The sequence below is a fragment of the Carettochelys insculpta genome, chromosome 2 (genome assembly GCF_033958435.1).
Source record: "Carettochelys insculpta isolate YL-2023 chromosome 2, ASM3395843v1, whole genome shotgun sequence".
In the NCBI taxonomy this organism is placed as follows: Eukaryota; Metazoa; Chordata; order Testudines; family Carettochelyidae; genus Carettochelys; species Carettochelys insculpta.
Window position 1 is genome coordinate 271,550,166 of NC_134138.1, and position 18,863 is coordinate 271,569,028.

The following is an 18,863-nucleotide window of genomic DNA, read 5'->3' on the forward strand; positions in this document are numbered from 1 at the left end:
CATGGCCATTTCGAAGTTTGGGGCTAGTATAGACACGGCCTAATAGTATTATTTATAACAACCCCATCTCTCTGTGCACAGGGGGCAGGTGGTGGACATGAGACACACTCACCAGTCTTTGCAATGAGGGAGGTGGGCGCAAGACACATCTGCCCCTCAGACTCCAGGAGGGGGATGCAGGAGTGGAGGGAGGTGGGGCAGAGCAGGCCCAGAGCCCATGTGAGGTTGCTGAGCCAGCCCCCAGGCTACCCCGCCAGGGTCCCTACTAGGCCAGCCTCCACCCCACCAGGGTCCCATTTGCCCCCACCCCTCACTTACTTTCTTATTGTTAGCCAACCTGACTGAGTCAGCAAACAGTAGGAAGGTGTGGAATATTGGGAACACTGGTAAAGTACAGGTGAAAACTCTGGTCTAGCACTCTCTTACCCAGCAACATCCCTCAGCTGGCAGGACAATGGATGTTGCTGGACCATAGGGCATCTGGAGCATCTGTACAGGGCACAGTAGAGCCCTGCTGGTGGCAGGGCATCTGGCTGGCAGCCTACTTTGGGGAACCCCGGGGCAGCTCCAGGGCAGGGAACCAGGTCAGGGAACTCCACTAGCAGGAGCCCGGCAGGAGCTGAGGAGTCCCACTGTGGGGAGCCCAGCCCCAGTCATGAGCCCCACAGCGGGGAGCCAGCCAAGGCTGGGACACCTCACTGGCAGCCCTGGGGACCCCAGGTGGGGCCAGAGTGCCTCACCAGCAGCACTGCAACCGGGGACCCCCGCTGGGGCTGGTGGGGGCAGGGACTACAGCCTCAAGGACTCCAGCTGGGGCCAGGGCACCTGGCTGGCAGCTTTGCATTGCCTCTTCGACAGCCCCACATCCAGGGAGACCCCAGCCTCGTCAGCAGCCCCCCACTCCCAAGGACCCCCAGCTGTGCCAGAGGAGACTGCAGCTCAGGGACAGGGAGCCTTGCCAGCAGCCCCACTGCCACCAGCTAGACTCACGCGTGCCCTGCCAGCAGCCCTTCAGCTGCCCCACAGACACTCCCTGTCCTGCCCTGAGCCACTTACCTGAGCTTTGCAGGATGGAGCACAAGTGGGGATCCTGGCAGGCAGGAAGCCAGGTGGGGGCACAGGCGCTGTGCATGCCCCACCACCAGCTTGGGGGCAGGGCTCGCCCATCTCTCTCTGCTCCCTCACTGCATGGGGGAGGAGGGGCAGGGCTTAGCTTCCCCCGGTGTACTGCTGGAAAGTGCTCATGGGCCAAACTTGATGTGTGTCAGGGGGAAGAGGGGCAGGGTCCGGTTTTGTATCTTGGTTTATTCTATCAGGCTTTGATATAGAAGAGCTTGACACGATGAATACAGTCAACCTACTCTGGAAAAATAAAGGGATGAGTTGAACCTACCTGAATTTGGATCAGTAGCTGCACGAAGCACAGCTGCGTGTTACTGGAACTGCTCCCATGCTCAAAGTTAAACGTGCAGTTGTTGAATGGTGGCCAAAACAGAAAAAAAAGTGAATTATGAACACCCCCTTGCACTGACCGATTTTCATCTCAACCTTAACCATCTTCAAGCATAGCATTTTTATGCTGTTTTTAAAACATCTGTTGCCTTTCTAAACAGGCTTTTATACTGAACCAATGTGCAAAGATATTATTAATGCAAAACACCATGCATGCATCCTGTCAGCCCTCATATCTCCTTTGTTGTTATTTGATATCTTTGCATTTGAAGAGGAGTTTTTCTCCTTCCTAACTCAAATTCTATTCTTGTAGTGGACTCCCAATAGTGTGTTTATTAAAGTAACAGTCTTTTGCCATGAAAATGGGAATGATGTCATCAATTTACTAGTACAGCTTCACCACAGGATTAAGGAACCAGCCCTAATTTAAACACACAAAGCTCTTTTATAGCTATCATACACATGGAAAGTCTAAGATAAATAAAGACCCATAGCTGGTTTTATGCTTGTTTTGCCATGTCAGCATTTTACCCCAATATTAAATGTATGCCTGGTTTTTGAATTTAACATGTAGTGCTCATCTGTTTTTCATTAAAGACATGGCACAGATATTTCTGCAAGCTTTCAGGCTTTTGCAGTCATCAGACTGAGAGGATTATGGAGCATTATTTTTTTTTATATGAGTGCCACTCATCTGATGTCCATCTGAGTAAGGTTTTCAACAGCTTGCTGGGAGGTATTTCAACATATTTCAACATTAGAATAAATTCTTGTTTTTTTGTTTTTTTTTTTGTATATTTTCTACATCCAGGAATACCTGGCCTGGACTGTTAGGTTTAATAGGACAGATAGATAGGACTGGATGAATGGACACAAAGTTTTTGGATTTAGGGCAGATAGTATGCTGATATAAACTGCTATAGCTCCATTGATTTCCAAGCAGGAATATCTATGGAGTGACAAGAATTTATGTCAGCTGCGGCTGTTACCCATAGAGTTTGTATACCTCTTCGAGATTAATGGCACTGAATACATGCATTATACCACTTTCTTGCAATGCAATATTTATAATTCCAAAAGGACTCAGAGTTAATATCTAATAATGCAGTTGAGATGGATTATATGTAGTAAGATATACAAATAAATACACATTTCTATCTATCTATCTATCTATCTATTGTAAAGTGTATTTTTAAGCAGCCCTACCTCTAACAGCAGTCTCGTGAGACAATGGTGGAAAGTATTATCAGAAAAAAAAAATAAAAGGACGTTAAGTAGCACAGAATTTATAAGTTTAAAAAGGATTCACTGTGGTATTTTTGCTGGGAAAGGATTACCCTAACTGATACAAAGCAAAAGAATTACACTGGGGACTGACAGAAAAAGGTGCGTTAAAAGAATCAGATGAAATAATAAGTGATGGCTACAAATAATGAGGCATAGGGAGGGGAGTTTTAACATCAGCATTTGTGTTCCAAATGGAGCAAATGTGTTTCCTTAAATACAGTGCAAGCCAGAAATAGAAAATACATGTAGTAAAGACAGTTCATGTCTAAGACCTTTGCGAACTTTCTGGAAGCCCAAAGCTAACGTTTTGCATCTGCATCTGAGTCCCCATTCAGGGCAGCACTTAAAAATGCATTTAAATTAAGAAAATGCATAAGCTCTTTCCTGAAAGAGAATCCCAGTGTCTAACAGGACCCTTTTCTTTTCCTACTATTATAATATATCTCATGATTCAAACCCCATATCTAACTTGATTGTACGTTTTCAGCCTCCAATCAGAATATTTTCTCTCACTCCACAGTGACATTTCCACTCTATTGTAACAAAGGAAAATAGTGATAATGTCACCCCAAAAAGATGCACAAGAGCATGACAGCATTATGAAAGGAAGCAATCTCCCTCCTTTTTAATGGCTTTGTATTTAAACAGCATCTTTTCATTTACTTGGGACCTTCCTGACCCAGGGAATAGAGTCAGAAGTCTGGAACTTTATACGGAGTTGAACCACTGACTCATTTTGGCTATGTCTACACTAGCCAAAAACTTCGAAATGGCCATGCAAATGGCCATTTCGAAGTTTACTAATGAAGCCCTGAAATACATATTCAGTGCTTCATTAGTATGCGGGCGGCCGCAGCACTTTGAAATTGACACGGCTCACTGCTGCACGGCTTGTCCAGACGGGGCTCCTTTTTGAAAGGACCCCGCCTACTTTGAAGTCCCCTTATTCCTATGAGCAGATGGGAATAGGGGGACTTTGAAGTAGCCGGGGTCCTTTCGAAAAGGAGCCCCTTCTAGACAAGCCATGCGGTGGCGAGCCACGTCAATTTCGAAGTGCTGCAGCCGCCTGCATGCTAATGAAGCGCTGAATATGCATTTCAGCACTTCATTAATAAACTTCAAAATGGCCATTTGCATGGCCATTTCGAAGTTTTTGGCTAGTGTAGACACAGCCTTTGTAATATTGGACACAATCCCTAATCCCTCAAGTTTCCCATCTGTAGTTCACGGATAATGACACTCACCACTGTAGAGTGTTCTAAGGTTCAGGACTTGTCTGCATTGGCCCACTAAATCAGCATTTGTGTAGACACTGTGCTTGATCAAATAAATTATGTTGGTCAGATACGTGATTTTTTTTCACATGCCTGAAACATATAACTTACATTGACTTAGGGAACATCTGACAAAGCAGGTCTTTGCCCATGAAAGCTTATGCTCCAAAATATCTGTTAGTCTAGAAGGTGCAAAACGACTACTTGTTGTTTTTGAAGATACAGACTAACTGAGCTACCCGTCTAACAATTGACTTAGAGGACACCGTAGACCAGGCCTCACAGATAGACAATGCTGTTGGCATGGTGTTATGAATAGCAGTGGTTATTAAGGTTCTTTTGACAATTTATTACCAGAACGTCAAAATGAATGACTTTGTCACAAACTGCATATCTTCAATGTACTACATTTCAATCTGACAGAAATACACAGTGAACTGTCATTGACTTGTCTTAAACACTTGTACTCTGAGTGGAGCATAGATCACCTACAAGTCTTCTCCACTTCACTCTATCTCGAGACAAAACTTCCAGCTGACTCCAGGAGTACCCCAGTTGTTGCCCTTCAGTCTCATTGGATCTTCTCCACATTGTCCAAGGTTTGTCTCTTTTGCGTTTTCCTTGAGGGTTCCATGTGAGAGCTTGATGGACTATGCTGGATGATGGTTTTCTGAGAGTATGGCCTAGCCATACCCACTTGTCCTGCTTGTTCCAAAGCTCCTCATTTGTGACAAAGTTGCCATTTGATGTGAAGGATGTACCTCAGGCATCCATTTATGAATGTGAACTGTCATTACCTATACTTATTTGCTGTCTTTACAATGTCTAAAGTGTGAAAGGCCCATTAAACATTACATCTCTTATTGTACTGCAATTAAATGTTCCATCTCGCATATTAATTTCCTGGGAGTGGGGAATCGTAGTGACAGTATGATTTATACTTGTAAATCTCGTAGCTATATGTTTGATGGTTGTTTCCTCCCTAGCAGAAATGATTTGAAATGCAGATGTGTTTCTTCTTGAAAATCTGAAATACACCTCAAAAGTTTCATATTGTTTGCACCTAAAGAAGTAGCTAGGACTTCCTTCCATTGTCCTGCTTGTATGCCCCATTGCCCCTAACTGACGCATGTTGTATAGTCTGCTCATTTCAAACAAGACTATAACATTTTCAAGATGCAACATTTTCTAAAACTAATAGGTGGATAAAGTCCAAAGATTATTATTGTTCCATTCATGCCTTGTAAGGTTGTGATTTCTTTATACAACACTTTTCCACAACACATACACAGTGTTTATGCATTGTCCTTCGTCCTTTTGATTAAGCACTACTAATATTAGCTAGTGTGGCACATAGACATCACTGGAAGTGGCTCTTGGATTGCTTTGCTTATTTAAACACACAGGTGACCCTCAATTGGCTCTGTTCAGATGTAGTGAGTCTAAGGAACACTTCAGTCCTGAGAGCAGGCTGGATTTCTTTGAAGATCTACAATACATTCTGCTTTGGGCACTACACATGTTATAGATAAGTATATTTCTTCAATATTTGAGATGTACCCAGGCAATGCAGCGATGCCCCAACAACTTTATTTTGGCAACAATTTTTTTTTCAACTGAAAATATGTGTTATTTAGGAGTTTTGAATGCCAGGCTATTTTATCCACACCAAATGAACCATAATATTTGTTCCATTACCACAGACATCTTATACCTCTGTGTATATGTTTAAAGCAGAAATGTAAGGGGTCCAAAGACAGGCAACAAAAATTGTGCACAGAAAGACTTGCATATCTGGAGAGAGTGAAAAGATTAGGACCGTCCAATTTAGAGAGAAGATCAATGAGAGGAAGCATGCAACAGGTATATAAAACAATGAAATATGTAGAGAAAGTCATTCAGACAATCCTTTTACCTTTTTTGCTAATACAAGAATAAGGTGAAATCAATGAAAATGAAATCAGCACATTTAAAATTGAAAAAAGAAATACTTTTAAAGGCAGCATATCACTGACATTTATTGCCATAAAACTGTCATTAAGGTCCAGTTCGGGTTTAGAAAAGATTAAGACATTTATTTGTGTAATAAGAAAATTCAAATTACATTAGATCATTTAAAAATTATACGAAATATAAACCCTCCTGTCTCAGATCCTAAACCAACCACTAACTGATGGGATTTCCTCTTTAGGGAGGGTATTCCATAATTGTTTATTAGGATGATTCTTTAATCTTCTGACTCCTCTGACACTATCTGAGAGAGTGTTAGAGTGGCTGGACCAGTGGCATGAAGCACTGTGGTAATTCAGATGTTTCTGAGAATGAAGGACCACAGAATAGGATTTTTGATTTCCACATTGTTCTTCCTTGCTGTATATGATGGCTAGTACCAAGGAAAGTGCAAATACAGAATTGTCTGCAGTTAATGGACACATCCTTTTGATAGTAATGAGAATTTCTTCTAAGATTGAAGACAAAAGGACAGGCCTGCTGACTGGTGGAGGGGAATTCTGGCATGGGGGGGAAAAGGGGGCAGTTCCACAGGGGCTTGGCATTTCAAAGCAGCCCAGAGTCCGGCCACTGCCAGTGCTACTTTGGTAGTGGTAGCCCCTCTGGGCCTCTTTGAACTGCTGTAGCAGTGCTGCTCTGCCATTCTGTGCAAATGGGGGTGGGAACAGGGGAGGCAGCGCTGCAATCCAAATGGTGCTAACTTCCTGACTGCCTTAGCTCCACCCCTTCCACCCTTGGACCCACCCCTTCTGAGGCACAGACCCAGGTCTCCCTACCAACTTGCTCCAGGGTCTTCAGTGCAGTTGGTCCCACTGTACATGGATGCACCTTTTTTAGTAATATTTGTAATTCATATCTGAAATGTTATATAAAATATAAAATTAAGAAAACAGCCGTTCTTGGAAGTAATGAATATATATGAAGTATATTCACATGACTTCTTCTAACAGTTTTCTTTTCAGTATTTATTTAAGCAAAACTCTGTAGTAGTTGGGAGTTTTGTAGATTTAACCCTTGCTGAAAACAGCTTCCCTTTCTCATTATTGCCTTAGTTTATCACACAATTGCTAGTTTCTTGTTAAAGAAGTTATATGTGCTGTGTTCAGCAAGTTTTAGGTAACTCTACAATAAATGAGAGTATGTTTTCTTAGAGAAATGCACCCGAAACAAATACAAGTGGTAAACCAGGCGTGTCCAACCCACGACCCACAAGCCGCATGTGGCCCTGGACAGCTAGTAATGCGGCCCCACATGATTGTAATCTTTTAACATTATTATGTGATTTATATACATTAACTATATTATAAATTTTATATGCGGCCCAAGACAATTCCTCTTCACTCAGTGCAGCCCAGGCAAGCTAAAAGGTTGGACACCCATGTGGTAAACCATCTTTGTAACTTTCCAAGCCTTAGAAATGTTAAATCCTGTGAAATTAAGATTACATCTTTGCTAACTTTTTTCAGGGTGCGCAATGATTTTGATGTTTTCACAAACCGACTGATTGGCACTCACGGTTACTGTACACAAGTAAGTAGGGGAGGCCAGGGAGTGTTCAAGACAGCACATGCAAAAAGCTGACTTGGTATGAACTGCATGAAGAAAAAAACATTCTTGACTTTCAAACTCCTCATATGCCATATTTCCCTTTGTCAGATGTCTTCCTCCTTTTTTCTTTCATGACACTTGTTTTTAGTTCATTGTTCTGAGTATCTTGCTTTCTGAGTCTTTCACATACGTGCCTGAAACAATGTGTTTTGCTACCTTCCTAATTTTGCTTTGTTTTTCTCTTTCTTTATTTTTGCAAGTTCACTTGTGACCTAGCGAAAACCTGCTTAAGTCAATGGGCTTTTGATTAATAGCTGGGTTGCTTTCCTTGTGCACCTCTCTCCCATTCACATTAAACAAACTGGATGCTCACTTGCTGATTTCTTGAAAGTGGGGCTCTAACAAATACATACACCGAGTTGCCATGTAAACATCAAAAATGCAGGAAGCAGTGCCTGTTGCTGGGAAGTTAGTGTTCTTCCTTCCGATTTAGTATTGAACTAATGCTGCAGGGCTGGCAGCGTTTCTGTTGTCCAGTGAGAAATAAAATAGAGGTGCAGAAAATATATAATAATTAAATTGGCACGTCCTCATAAAACCATCAGTTATAACCTTATTGTCCCAGCCAAACTTAAACTTGAGACATTCTGGCTATAGTACTGACATTTTTCCTACAGGGAAAAAGGGATTCTTCTCTTCCTTTCCCAGTCCTGTTGTGCGGTGTGGCTGTGTGCTGTTAAACATTGTTGGTGTTCCTTAGAACAGGGGGCTGCACTTCCATGGTGGATTAAGAGCTTCCCATAGGTAGTTTGTATATCAGGACAAGTCTATAAAGCCCTGGGGCTCTAAATATTGCAACAGACCCAGACCAGTTGGCTGGGGTAGCGTGGTGAAAGCTAAATATAATGGCCACTGGATGAATAATTTTCTGTTCCCTCAGGGTATGTCTGCACAGCCGCCTTCAAAATAAACTATTCTGGAAGAACTATTCCTGAAGAGCTTATTTCAAAATAACACTGACACAAACTGCATTTTGAAATAGCGCTTCACTGTTTCTAAATACACCACCTACACACAGAGGCTATGTCTACACATGTCAGATCTTCTGGAAGAACCCTGGCTTCTTTCGGAAGATCTGTGGAGCATCCACATGTGCAAAGCGCTCTTCTGGAAGGAATTCATAAGAAAACACCTCTTCTTCCAGATTCCCAGTGCTGGTTTCGCAAGGGGAATAATGCCCTCTTCCAGAAGATTCCTCTGGAAGAGACCATGTTTCTGGAAGAAGCGGTCTGCCATGACGGCTCCCCGCTGGAGCCAGGAGACAATCTAGCAAGCTCCTGGGGGCACTATGGTGCCTGCTTCCAGCAGCAGTTAAAGCTGCAAGGACCTAGAAACGCTGGAGTAGGAAGCAGGGCCTGTGAGGTTGGGAGCACGTGCTGGACTGCAGCATCTAGCTTACAGCGACCCCAGACTCGACAGCCAGAAGCCAGATGGCCAGCAGCCCATGCCCCCGCACCCTTCAGGGCAGCCCTCGTGAGTCAAATGATAGCAGCCCTGAGGGGGAGCAGCCCCATAAGAAGAGAGCCCCTGCCTGGACAAAGCCAGAGCTGCGACTCCTACTCGCACTCTGGCGTGAGGAAGAGGTGAGGAAATGCCTCCACCTGCACCCGACTGGCCACATCCCTGGCCACCTGTGACCATCCTGCCTGGACTACAGACCAGGTCCAATACAAGATCAAGGAACGCCACCAGGGATGTGCCCGGGCCAGGGACAGTAGCCATCACTCTGGGACCAGCCCAACCAGGTGTCCCTATTATAGGGAGCTGCAGGATATCCTGGCAGGTGATGACACTTTGCCACCTCATGGACATGGCAGCCACGCCCCCCTCCCCACCGGAGGGGGAGGACTGCGGCTCCTCCAAAGAGGCTGGGAAGGAGGGCAAAACCACCAACCAGCCCCAGGGATCCTCAGATGACTTCTCCCCCAAGGGATTCCTGATGATAGCACTGGCCTCGGAGCCAAGCAGCTGGGCCAAGTCCAGCTGGGCATCTCTGACCTATGTGAGGTCATGTCAGGTAAGTGTGTGGCATGGGGCATTCCCCGGTGGGGGCACACACAGGCCTCCCTATCATCCCTGCCCCCAATGCCCCACACTAGAGTGCACCCCAGGGCCACAGGCGAGCTGCAGGGCACCCCGCATCCCCACTCCCGGGAGCCCCTGCACCTGCAGGTCCATGCAGGGGGGAACACAGGGTGCACAGCCGCACCCAGCTAACTGTACCCTGGGCACAGAGGCCTCTGTGCTCAATCACATCCCTCTTGCCTCGTGTCCTGTTCCCAGGTGGGGCCCTTCACAGGTGGCAGCATCCCTAAGGTGAGGGGCTCTCCAGACCACTGTGCCAGGGCCATGGCCTGCGGTACAAGGGCCTCCTGGGTCTGGCCCAGGGGGAGATGCCCAGGGGACTGCCACACAAGGCTTGGCTGGACACCTAATCCCCCTTCCAACCCCCCTTGTCTTACAGCAGCTCCATCCTGGGGACAGGAGAGGCACCAGAGGAGCCCAGGGCCAGTTGGAAATGTGCAGGCTAGAGGTTCTGGCAGTTCCGCAGAGGGGGCACAACCCACTCACGTGGCCGCAGCCCAGCAGGCGCAGAGAGTCTGCCGCCGGAACCTCACAAAGGAGGCAGTGATGTATGCAGCTGCTCTCCACCACCAAAGTGATGTGGTGAAGAGGCGCCTAGCCCTGGAGGCGGAGGACCTCCGGGGGTGCTGGGACACAAGGGGAGGAGATGGTGGGAATGCTCTGCCAGGTGTGTGGGGCCCTTGTGGCACTCCTCACTGCTTTCCTGCTACCCCTCCGCCACCCCTGAGGCCCAAGCCATCCACACCCCTGAGGCCCTAGCTGTCCTCCTTCCCTGGGGTCTTCCAGCAGCAGCCCTATGAGACCTGGGGCCCTGGCTCCTGGCCATGGAGGGCCCCGTGCCGGGCCCCCTGCCCCAACCATCCCCGCTGCCTCCTGCCCCCCCCACTGAGGGCATGCCATTGGCTTCTCACCATCACCTCCCCAAGCTCTCCGCCCCACCAGGGCTCCAATGGGGCCCATGTATCCCGGATGGGAAAGGCAGCCGTGGGCACTGGGGCTCATGGTTCTCCACCCCATCTGTCAAGTAGGGGTCCCTCCCCTGCCCTCCCCTTCCACACCCAGTTATTACACCAACCCTTGTAAATAGATGACCCTACTCCCTTGCGTTATGTGAAAACACTTTTTTATTGTTTACATATATGCGTTACTTTAGTTTGATATTTACATAATACAGTTTTGTTTGGCACCCCTATGTCCCTGTTCACTGGGGAGTGGAGGGAGACCTGTGTTGGGCACCGGGGTCAGATGTTCCCATGGGTGAAGGCCTCCTGGATGCAGACCCCATACTGGTGGAGCTACCAATTGGAGGCTGCGGGTGGCTGCTCATACTCCTATGATGGCGGAGACAGCCTGCTCTGGTGTTGTGTCCCCTCAGGTGCCTCGATGAGGTTGTGGAGATCGCAGCAGATGGCCACAAGCAGTGGGACATTCTCCACCCCCACATCAAGGCATGTGAGGAGGCATCTGAACCATGCCTTTAAGCACTTGAAGGCACACTCTGCTGTGTTCCAGGAATGTCCCATCCAGGAGTTGAAGAGCTCCTGGGATGGGGTCAGGTGCTCTGTGTAGGGGCGCTGCATCTACAGCTACAGAGGATACACCAGATCAGCTGCCAGGCATAGTGTGATGACAACGTCACTGATGACGTGGTCCCATTGGGTGATGTATGTGCCCACCTCCATCCAGTGGCACAGGAAGGAGTTCGAAAAGATGCGGGCATCATGTGCCTGGCCAGGCCAGCTGACGTAGATATTGGTGAACCGGCTCTGAGCATCCACCACCACCTGGAGCACTATCAAGTGGTACCCCTTGCGGTTGACGCATTTGCTGGCATGGTGTTCTGGGGCGCTAATGGGGATATGGGTGCTATTCAATGCCCCAAAGCACTGTGGGAAGCTGAGCTCCATGAAGCCCACTGTGGCTGTGTCAATGCCCCCAAGGTGCACGAGCTGCTGCACAAGCACGTTGTTGATAGCTCTCATGGCTGGCAGGGGACAGAGTGTGCACCCTTGTGGATGTGTCCAGGGATACCCCGGGCCCATCCCCAGCCATCCCCTTCCCTCCGGAAGCGGGCTGATGTATGAGTGGGGTATGGGGTCCTCTATGGTGGGCCCCTTGGCCCTATGGAAAGCCTCCTGGCCCCTGTGTCTGGACCCCCCCAGGTCCCCAGGATCCCCATTGCCTGACACCCCCCTCCCCACTCCCCGAGCCAGGCTGGGGCCTGGCATGTGGCTTACTTCTAGTACAACAGCCCTGACGATGGACTTGCCCACCCCAAGTTGCTGACCCATGGAGCAGTAACTATCTGCAGTGGTCAACTTTCAGATAGTGATGATTAGGCACTTCTCCACCAGGAGGGTTGGCTGCATCCCCATATCCTAGCGTTGGAGCAGGAGGACCAGCCAGACACAGATCACGTGGAGTGTGCCCTTTGCCAATCACAGGTTCCGCTACCACCATTCGTCTTCCCACAATGCCATGACCACTGATATTAGGACCCCTGCGCTGGAACCTGGAGCAGAGGGTGGATCCAGGTTCCCCAAATCCTCCCCACACTGCTACAGAGACAACCCCCGACGGGGGAGGCTGAGACTAAGGAGGGGGCTCACCCCAAATTCATTGACTTTGCTGTGATGAATGTAGCACAGTAGATTGTGACCTTTTTCTCCAGAAAAAGGGGAGGGGCTAAGCTGAGGGTCCCAGTGAGCCTCTGAGGCAGGAACTAATCACCTGGAAGCTCAGGACTCCCCCAAAGCAAATCCAGAGCTTTTCCACAATATGTAAATGTATTGTTTTTATTGTAAACCATGTCAAAACTGACAACATCTTACTTCTTTTTACCTTTGAGCTATGGGAACTTGAATATTTTTTCCTCAAAATTCTCTTCACATTCTGTTTTCCTTTCTGGTCCCTCACATATGTTGTATATTAATGATCAGCCAATCTCCTTTCTGTTGTGTTATCTGCTTCTGTATGTTGCCATGTGCTATTAGTGTCAGCGGGTTTTGCAGAGGCATTATGCAAAGTGAGATGTGTGCGGAGTCCCAGCCCGTTCCATAGTCTTTATATACACATGCCACTCTGATTCCAGGGACAACAACTGTAGTATTAGAGGGGACAGAATCAGCAGAGTCTGGCAGATGTAGTGTGTATGCCATAAGGGACATGACAGATGGGATCTACTGAGCACACCACTGACTATTATGAGTGGCAGAGTGGGGTGATGCTGAGTTGTACTGGATACATTTAATACATAGACAAAGCTTGCAAGGATATTTTGCACAGGCAAGATTTCATCTGGTCTTTCCCTAGAAAATGAACACATCCAAGTAGCACAAAGTTCTTGGCCTTTTTTATGAAAAAAGGGTAGGAATCTATTCTGCCTGAATTTGAATTTCAATGAGAATCAATGAAATTCTCTTCATGGATAGCCACCCATAGGCTTTATGAATGTTTGCTGTTTCAGTTCACAAGAGGACCATTTTCTTTGGCTTAAATACATGCAGCATTTCACGCTTTGAGATGTGCTTTGGGATTCAGGTTCCAGGAAGCTGAAATCATCAAAATACAGTTCAGGTCAAACCCCTAATGGCTCAGGTCACTGCCACAGCACAGTTTTCTGAGATCTTTATTGTATTTTAAATATACCCTTCTGTAGTGGATCCACCTCCTTGTAGGGTTCTCCACTATGATCTTCAGCCATAAATCCCAGTACAGTGGGAGGCCTGAAGTTCAGATTGACTTTCAAAGCCAGCATGACTCAGCCATAGAGAGAGATAGTACTTCTTCCTGCATCCATGAAGGCAAATCCATCTCTGAGTGAGTCCAGGTTCACAAACCTACTAACTAGATCTGATAGAAAAAAAAATAACCGCAGACAGAGGCTACATCTACACTTCAGCAATCTTTCAAAACAAGTTCTTCTGGAAGATCTTCCAAAAAAACTTCTTTTGAATGAGTGTATGCACACACAAAAATGGGGATTGAAAGATCAAGCCGCTCTTTTGATAGAGAGCATCCACACAGCCCCTGCTCTTTCAAAAGAACGAGTCAGGGATCGAAAAATCTGGCACTATGAGGACTGTTCTTTCAAAAAAGGGTTCATGGAGCATCTACACACACTTTTTTTCAAAAGAATCTTTCAGGAAAAGGTGCTCTTCTGGAAGACGGCTTCTAGAAGAAGATCCACATTCTTTCAATTTTGGATCAAAAGAGCTCATTTTGTGTGTAGAGGCTACACCTATTCTTTCAAAAAAAAGGGCTGGATTTTCTGAAAAAACTTGTGAGTGTAGATGCAGTCAGAGGGTTTGTCTATACAGCAGCCTTATCTTTAAATAAGCTATCTTGAGGAAGAGGGGGCTTCCAGAAGGAAGGTTTCCTTCCAGGAGATCCCTGTGAGCCGCTTGTCTACATGTATATTTTGGAGTCCAGAAGAGCTTCTTACTGATTCCAAATCATGTGGCCATATGCTAATGACGCGTGGAAATTTATATTCACACTTCGTTAGCATTGTCTGGGTTGCTCATTACCAAGCCCCTTCCAGAGGAATGGATAAGGAGCGGCAATCAAGGGTATCACAAGCCAATGAAAATGTTAAATCTAAAGCAAAGAAAACCATGCCCCCCGACTTGCTGCATCTCCTCTCTATTCAAGTTTTTTTTTTGTCTGTGTCTTGCAGCTCGTGCACACATTAATTACATAGGCTTTGCATTATTATTGATACATTGTTTTACTCTTATGGTCAGAGTAATGTCAGGGGATAGGGAAAATGATTCCCCTGGAATGAGGAGCAACCAGCCTACTAAGCATAAGAGTGGTATTGGATGTAAGGTTCTATTCGACGTAAACTGGCCGTTTGACTCCAGCTGATGTTTCTTCATTGCTCTTTAGGTTAGAAAAGCTTTGAAAAGTCCAGTGCTTGGGTGACCCCTTTCTTCCAGAAAATGTCAATGCCCCACTTAAATAAAAGCTGTGGTGCAGCCTGAGCTATACTGCCTCCCATAATACATTGTGGTGATCCCTATCAAGCTGATGAGATGCATAGCTGATTATTTTTATGTATATTATAAACAGGAACTTGTGAACTTGCTGCTGACTGGCAGAGCCGTGTCCAATGTGTTCAATGATGTAGTAGAGCTGGACTCCGGAAATGGAAACATCACAGTTTTGAAAGGTATCGCTCACCGCAGTGATATCGGCTTGCTGTCTCTCTTTGAACACTACGATGTTTGCCAGGTATGCACCATGTGGTTTTGAGCTTAGTTAAAAAAGGAAGAGTTTGTAAATATGAGCTTGACAGGGACTGAATGCTTGCAGTAAGACATTATATTTCGCTGTCTGTGTGACTGCACAATCGGAGCCAGCCTGGAAGAATCCTCTCAGTGATACCACCACACAGTTTTGCTGTTACAGCTTGAATCTCTCTAGCCCAGCATCCTCAGGACCTGACCATGGCTGAACCAGAGAATCTGCTGAATCACAGGGGCTGTGTCTACACTAGCCAAAAACTTCGAAATGGCCATGCAAATGGCCATTTCAAAGCTTACTAATGAAGCGCTGAAATACATAATCAGCGCCTCATTAGCATGCGGGCAGCCACGGCACTTTGAAATTGATGCGGCTCGCTGCTGCGCAGCTCGTCCAGATAGGGCTCCTTTTTGAAAGGACCCTGGCTACTTCGAAGTCCCCTTACTCCTATGAGCAGATGGGAATAAGGGGACTTCGAAGTAGGTGGGGTTCTTTCAAAAAGGAGCCCTATCTGGATGAGCCGTGCGGCAGCGAGCCGCGTCAATTTCGAAGTGCTGCAGCCACCCGCATGCTGATGAGGCACTGAATATGTATTTCAGTGCTTCATTAGTAAACTTCGAAATGGCCATTTGCATGGCCATTTTGAAGTTTTTGGTGAGTGTAGATGTAGCCAGGATGTCAGTAATGTCTAGAAATAACACCAACACTTCCATCACTCACTGGAGTCTTAGAAGCTTTTTAGGCTGTGTCTACAGTGAGCTGTAGCGCTGGCAGCTTGATGTAAATGAGCAGTCTCAAAAGTGCAAATGGGTGTGCGTTTGCAGATTCATGTGGCTAATTTACATATTCATGTGAGGTCACCCTGCTGGCAGAGGCTGCTGCCGGCAGAAAACAAGCAGTGTAGAAGTGGCTCTGCCAGCAAAAAAATCCCTTTTTTTGGCATCCCCTTGCCCCTGATTTTTTCCAGGCATAAGGGGCTTTGACAAAGGGATATTTTTGCCCGCAGAACCACACCTACATTGCTTGTTTTCTGCTGGCAGAGCAATCTTGTGTGAATATGCAAATTAGCAATGTGAATAGCAAATGAGCATTATTTGCATTTTTGAGACCACTCATTTATATCAAGTTGCTGGCACTATGGCTCAGTGTAGGTGCAGATTTAGGGGTAAATTTCAGCTAAATAATAGTACAGAACACTGAGATCCAAGACTGGTGGCTGTAAACAAATGTTGTGGGACCACAGGACGCTTGGATAAACCCATTATAAGTGGACAGCCAGCTATCTAAAATCACGTTGGACCACACATGTTGCCAGGCAAGAGAGTGTTAGTCTGGAGAGGTTCAATCTGTACCACTAATAATAACAGAAGCATAGGACTGGAAGGGATCTCCTGGTTCCCTGTGTCCGGTTCCCTACTCTTACATGCAACCCCATCATATATTTATGTATGAACTTATCAAATTTGCCCACTTCTGCTGGGAGGCTCCTGCAGAACCCCACTTCTCTAAATGGTTATCAACCTTCTTCTAACCTTCAGCCTAAATATATTCATGACCAGTCCATTCTCATCTGTTCTTATGCTGGTATTATTGTTTATCTTAAATAGCTCTTTCCTGGTGTTTACTTCTTGGGAGCATTTGTAGAGAATAATCAAATCCTTTCTTAGTCTTCATTTTGCTAGACTAATAAAAGACAACAACGATGCTAGGTATAAAGCGTAACATAAGAAGACATGTTTCTGTTCAACATTTGATTATGAAATTTATATTTTAGTTTTATTAGAATGAATGCAAAATTAGATTGATAATGAAAAAATGAATGCTTAAAATTAAGCACAGCTACAGCTGATTATCCATCTCTTCAAGTCGTTAAATGGTGACTGGGTGTCTTTGTAAAAGATATATTCTATCACAGCCAGAAGTTATTAGACTTCACTCTAGAATAAGTTCTGTGGCCTGTGTTATACTCGTGATCAGACTAGGAGATCACATTGCTCCCTGTGGTCTTTTTTGGTTTATGAATTATGAAAAAACACCCATCAAGTATTTCGCTAATAATCTGTTCTTACTACTCTAAGACAATTACATGTGTTTGAAAACAAATCCTTCCTTTAGATGTTTCCCATGTGGCTGAAGTTATTGGGATTTTCTTAACACTAATAATTTCTTGTTTTTCATATTTGTAATGAAAAAGAATCCTGAGGTTTTCACTGGAAGTAGTATAAGGGGTCTACCATCATCAAACTTTAGTCAAGCCCCCTTTTCCCTTCAGCCATGCCCCTTTCACCAGAAGTCCCGCCCAAGTATTTTAGCTCCGCCCACCTGTCATCGGAAGTCCCACCCTGCTGCGTCACTTTTGGTGGTGTGGCCTGCCAGCCATCAAATTTTAGTCACACCCCCTTTCCTCTTTAGCCCCACCCTTTTCACCGGAAGTCACACCCCAGCCATTTTAGCGTCACCCACCCGTCACCGGAAGTCCTGCCCCAACCCCTTTAGGCCCGCCCCCTGTCACCAGAAGACGTGCCTTTGGGGGTAATAGTACATCCGGGTCAAGTGGGACATGTGACTGGAAGTAAAGGGTATCATGTAACCCCTCGAAGGACTTGCCCCGCTACCCTCTACCAATCAGAGCATAGTGCTACCCCAGAAAGAGGCCATCTTGTTCCAAGAGCACGTGTTTCAGAAATCGTGCAAACGCTGAGCGGGAAGATGGACTCCTTCACCACCCCTGCCAGAAGTTTGGACTTTGTTTATGTGCCGACGGGCCTCTGCCGCACGTGGAGAAAGCGCTACAACAGCAACAGCTCTGAGGGGGAGGCAGTAGCCAAGGGGAGCCCATTGGCCCAACCCTTGCTGATGGATACACCGGAACCTGACCCCCAAACCCAACCACTCTCAAGGCAGCCCAACAAGGTAGACGGCCTCTCTTTGTCCACTCCCATGGAGGAAGGCGGCCGCAGCTTGCAGGAGTTGGACAAGGAGAACAGAAAAGAAGCCAAAGAGGTAAAATGAATAAATGAGTGAGGTTGTGGGGTGGTATAATGGGATTTTGTAAAAACCTAAAAAAAAAAAAATGGCCACAGGATCTTACATTATTTTCTTTCCGGCAATCTCTCCACAGCTCGACGAGGCCTTCCTAGAGGACTCTAACCAACGTTGTGTTAGAGAACGAAGACAAACTGTGCTCACCTTGTTTTTGCTCAACAGTGATACAAACCACTGAAGATAATGCCAAGAACGATGGCTATGAGGAATTTAGGAAGAGGCTTGGTGTGGAACTGGCTGAGTGTAAAAAAGTTATGCATTCGATTGTACGCATTGCTGTTTATGCTGTCCTTAAGCACTGCCTTAGGGAAAAGCTTTTTGAAGATTGTGAGGGCTGTGTCATAGGTGCACCAGGCCAAAGGCACCATGACTGTGTGACTTGGACTTCTGAAGATATAAACTGCAAGCTTAAGGACCTGTGTGCTGAACTGTGTTTGGAAAGCTTGTTAAATACTGTTATTGCAGTAGCTTCTGCTATGCAATGTCTGTGTTTAACTCAAGAGCATTTAGCGCAAGGGGTGACCTTGGTAAATGCAGTGCAATTCAGTCAAGACCCTTACAGCCTTTTAAAGAAAATGACCAAATCAGAAGACGCTTGCTTGGAGCTTTATATTGACTGCCTGGTGCATACAAAAAGATATAGAAACCTGCTTAAGAAAGAAAATATTTGTAGGATATCTAAAAGGATTAAGTTAGAAAATGGAGAAGGATCATATATTAGGTATAAAACTTGGTAGTTGTAAATATAAACAAGTATTGAAAAGAGTTTTTGCAACAATCTGTTTTTCTGTTAGAAGGTTTGCATGGCCTTTAAATGAGTAAGTTTGGGTGGAAGACCATGGTCTGCATGTCTTT

The 18,863-nt window shown here is 45.9% G+C and overlaps 1 protein-coding gene across 3 annotated transcripts in view; it reads left to right on the top strand.

Annotated features, from left to right (window-relative positions):
- Positions 1-18,863, top strand: part of MINDY4 (MINDY lysine 48 deubiquitinase 4) — a 126,433-nt gene that overhangs the window by 79,792 nt on the left and 27,778 nt on the right. For all 3 annotated transcript variants that reach the window (XM_074985176.1, XM_074985178.1, XM_074985177.1), the window contains 2 exons: positions 7,490-7,553; positions 14,790-14,951. In XM_074985176.1, coding sequence (XP_074841277.1) covers positions 7,490-7,553; positions 14,790-14,951 — 226 coding nt within the window. The remainder of the gene's footprint in view (positions 1-7,489; positions 7,554-14,789; positions 14,952-18,863) is intronic.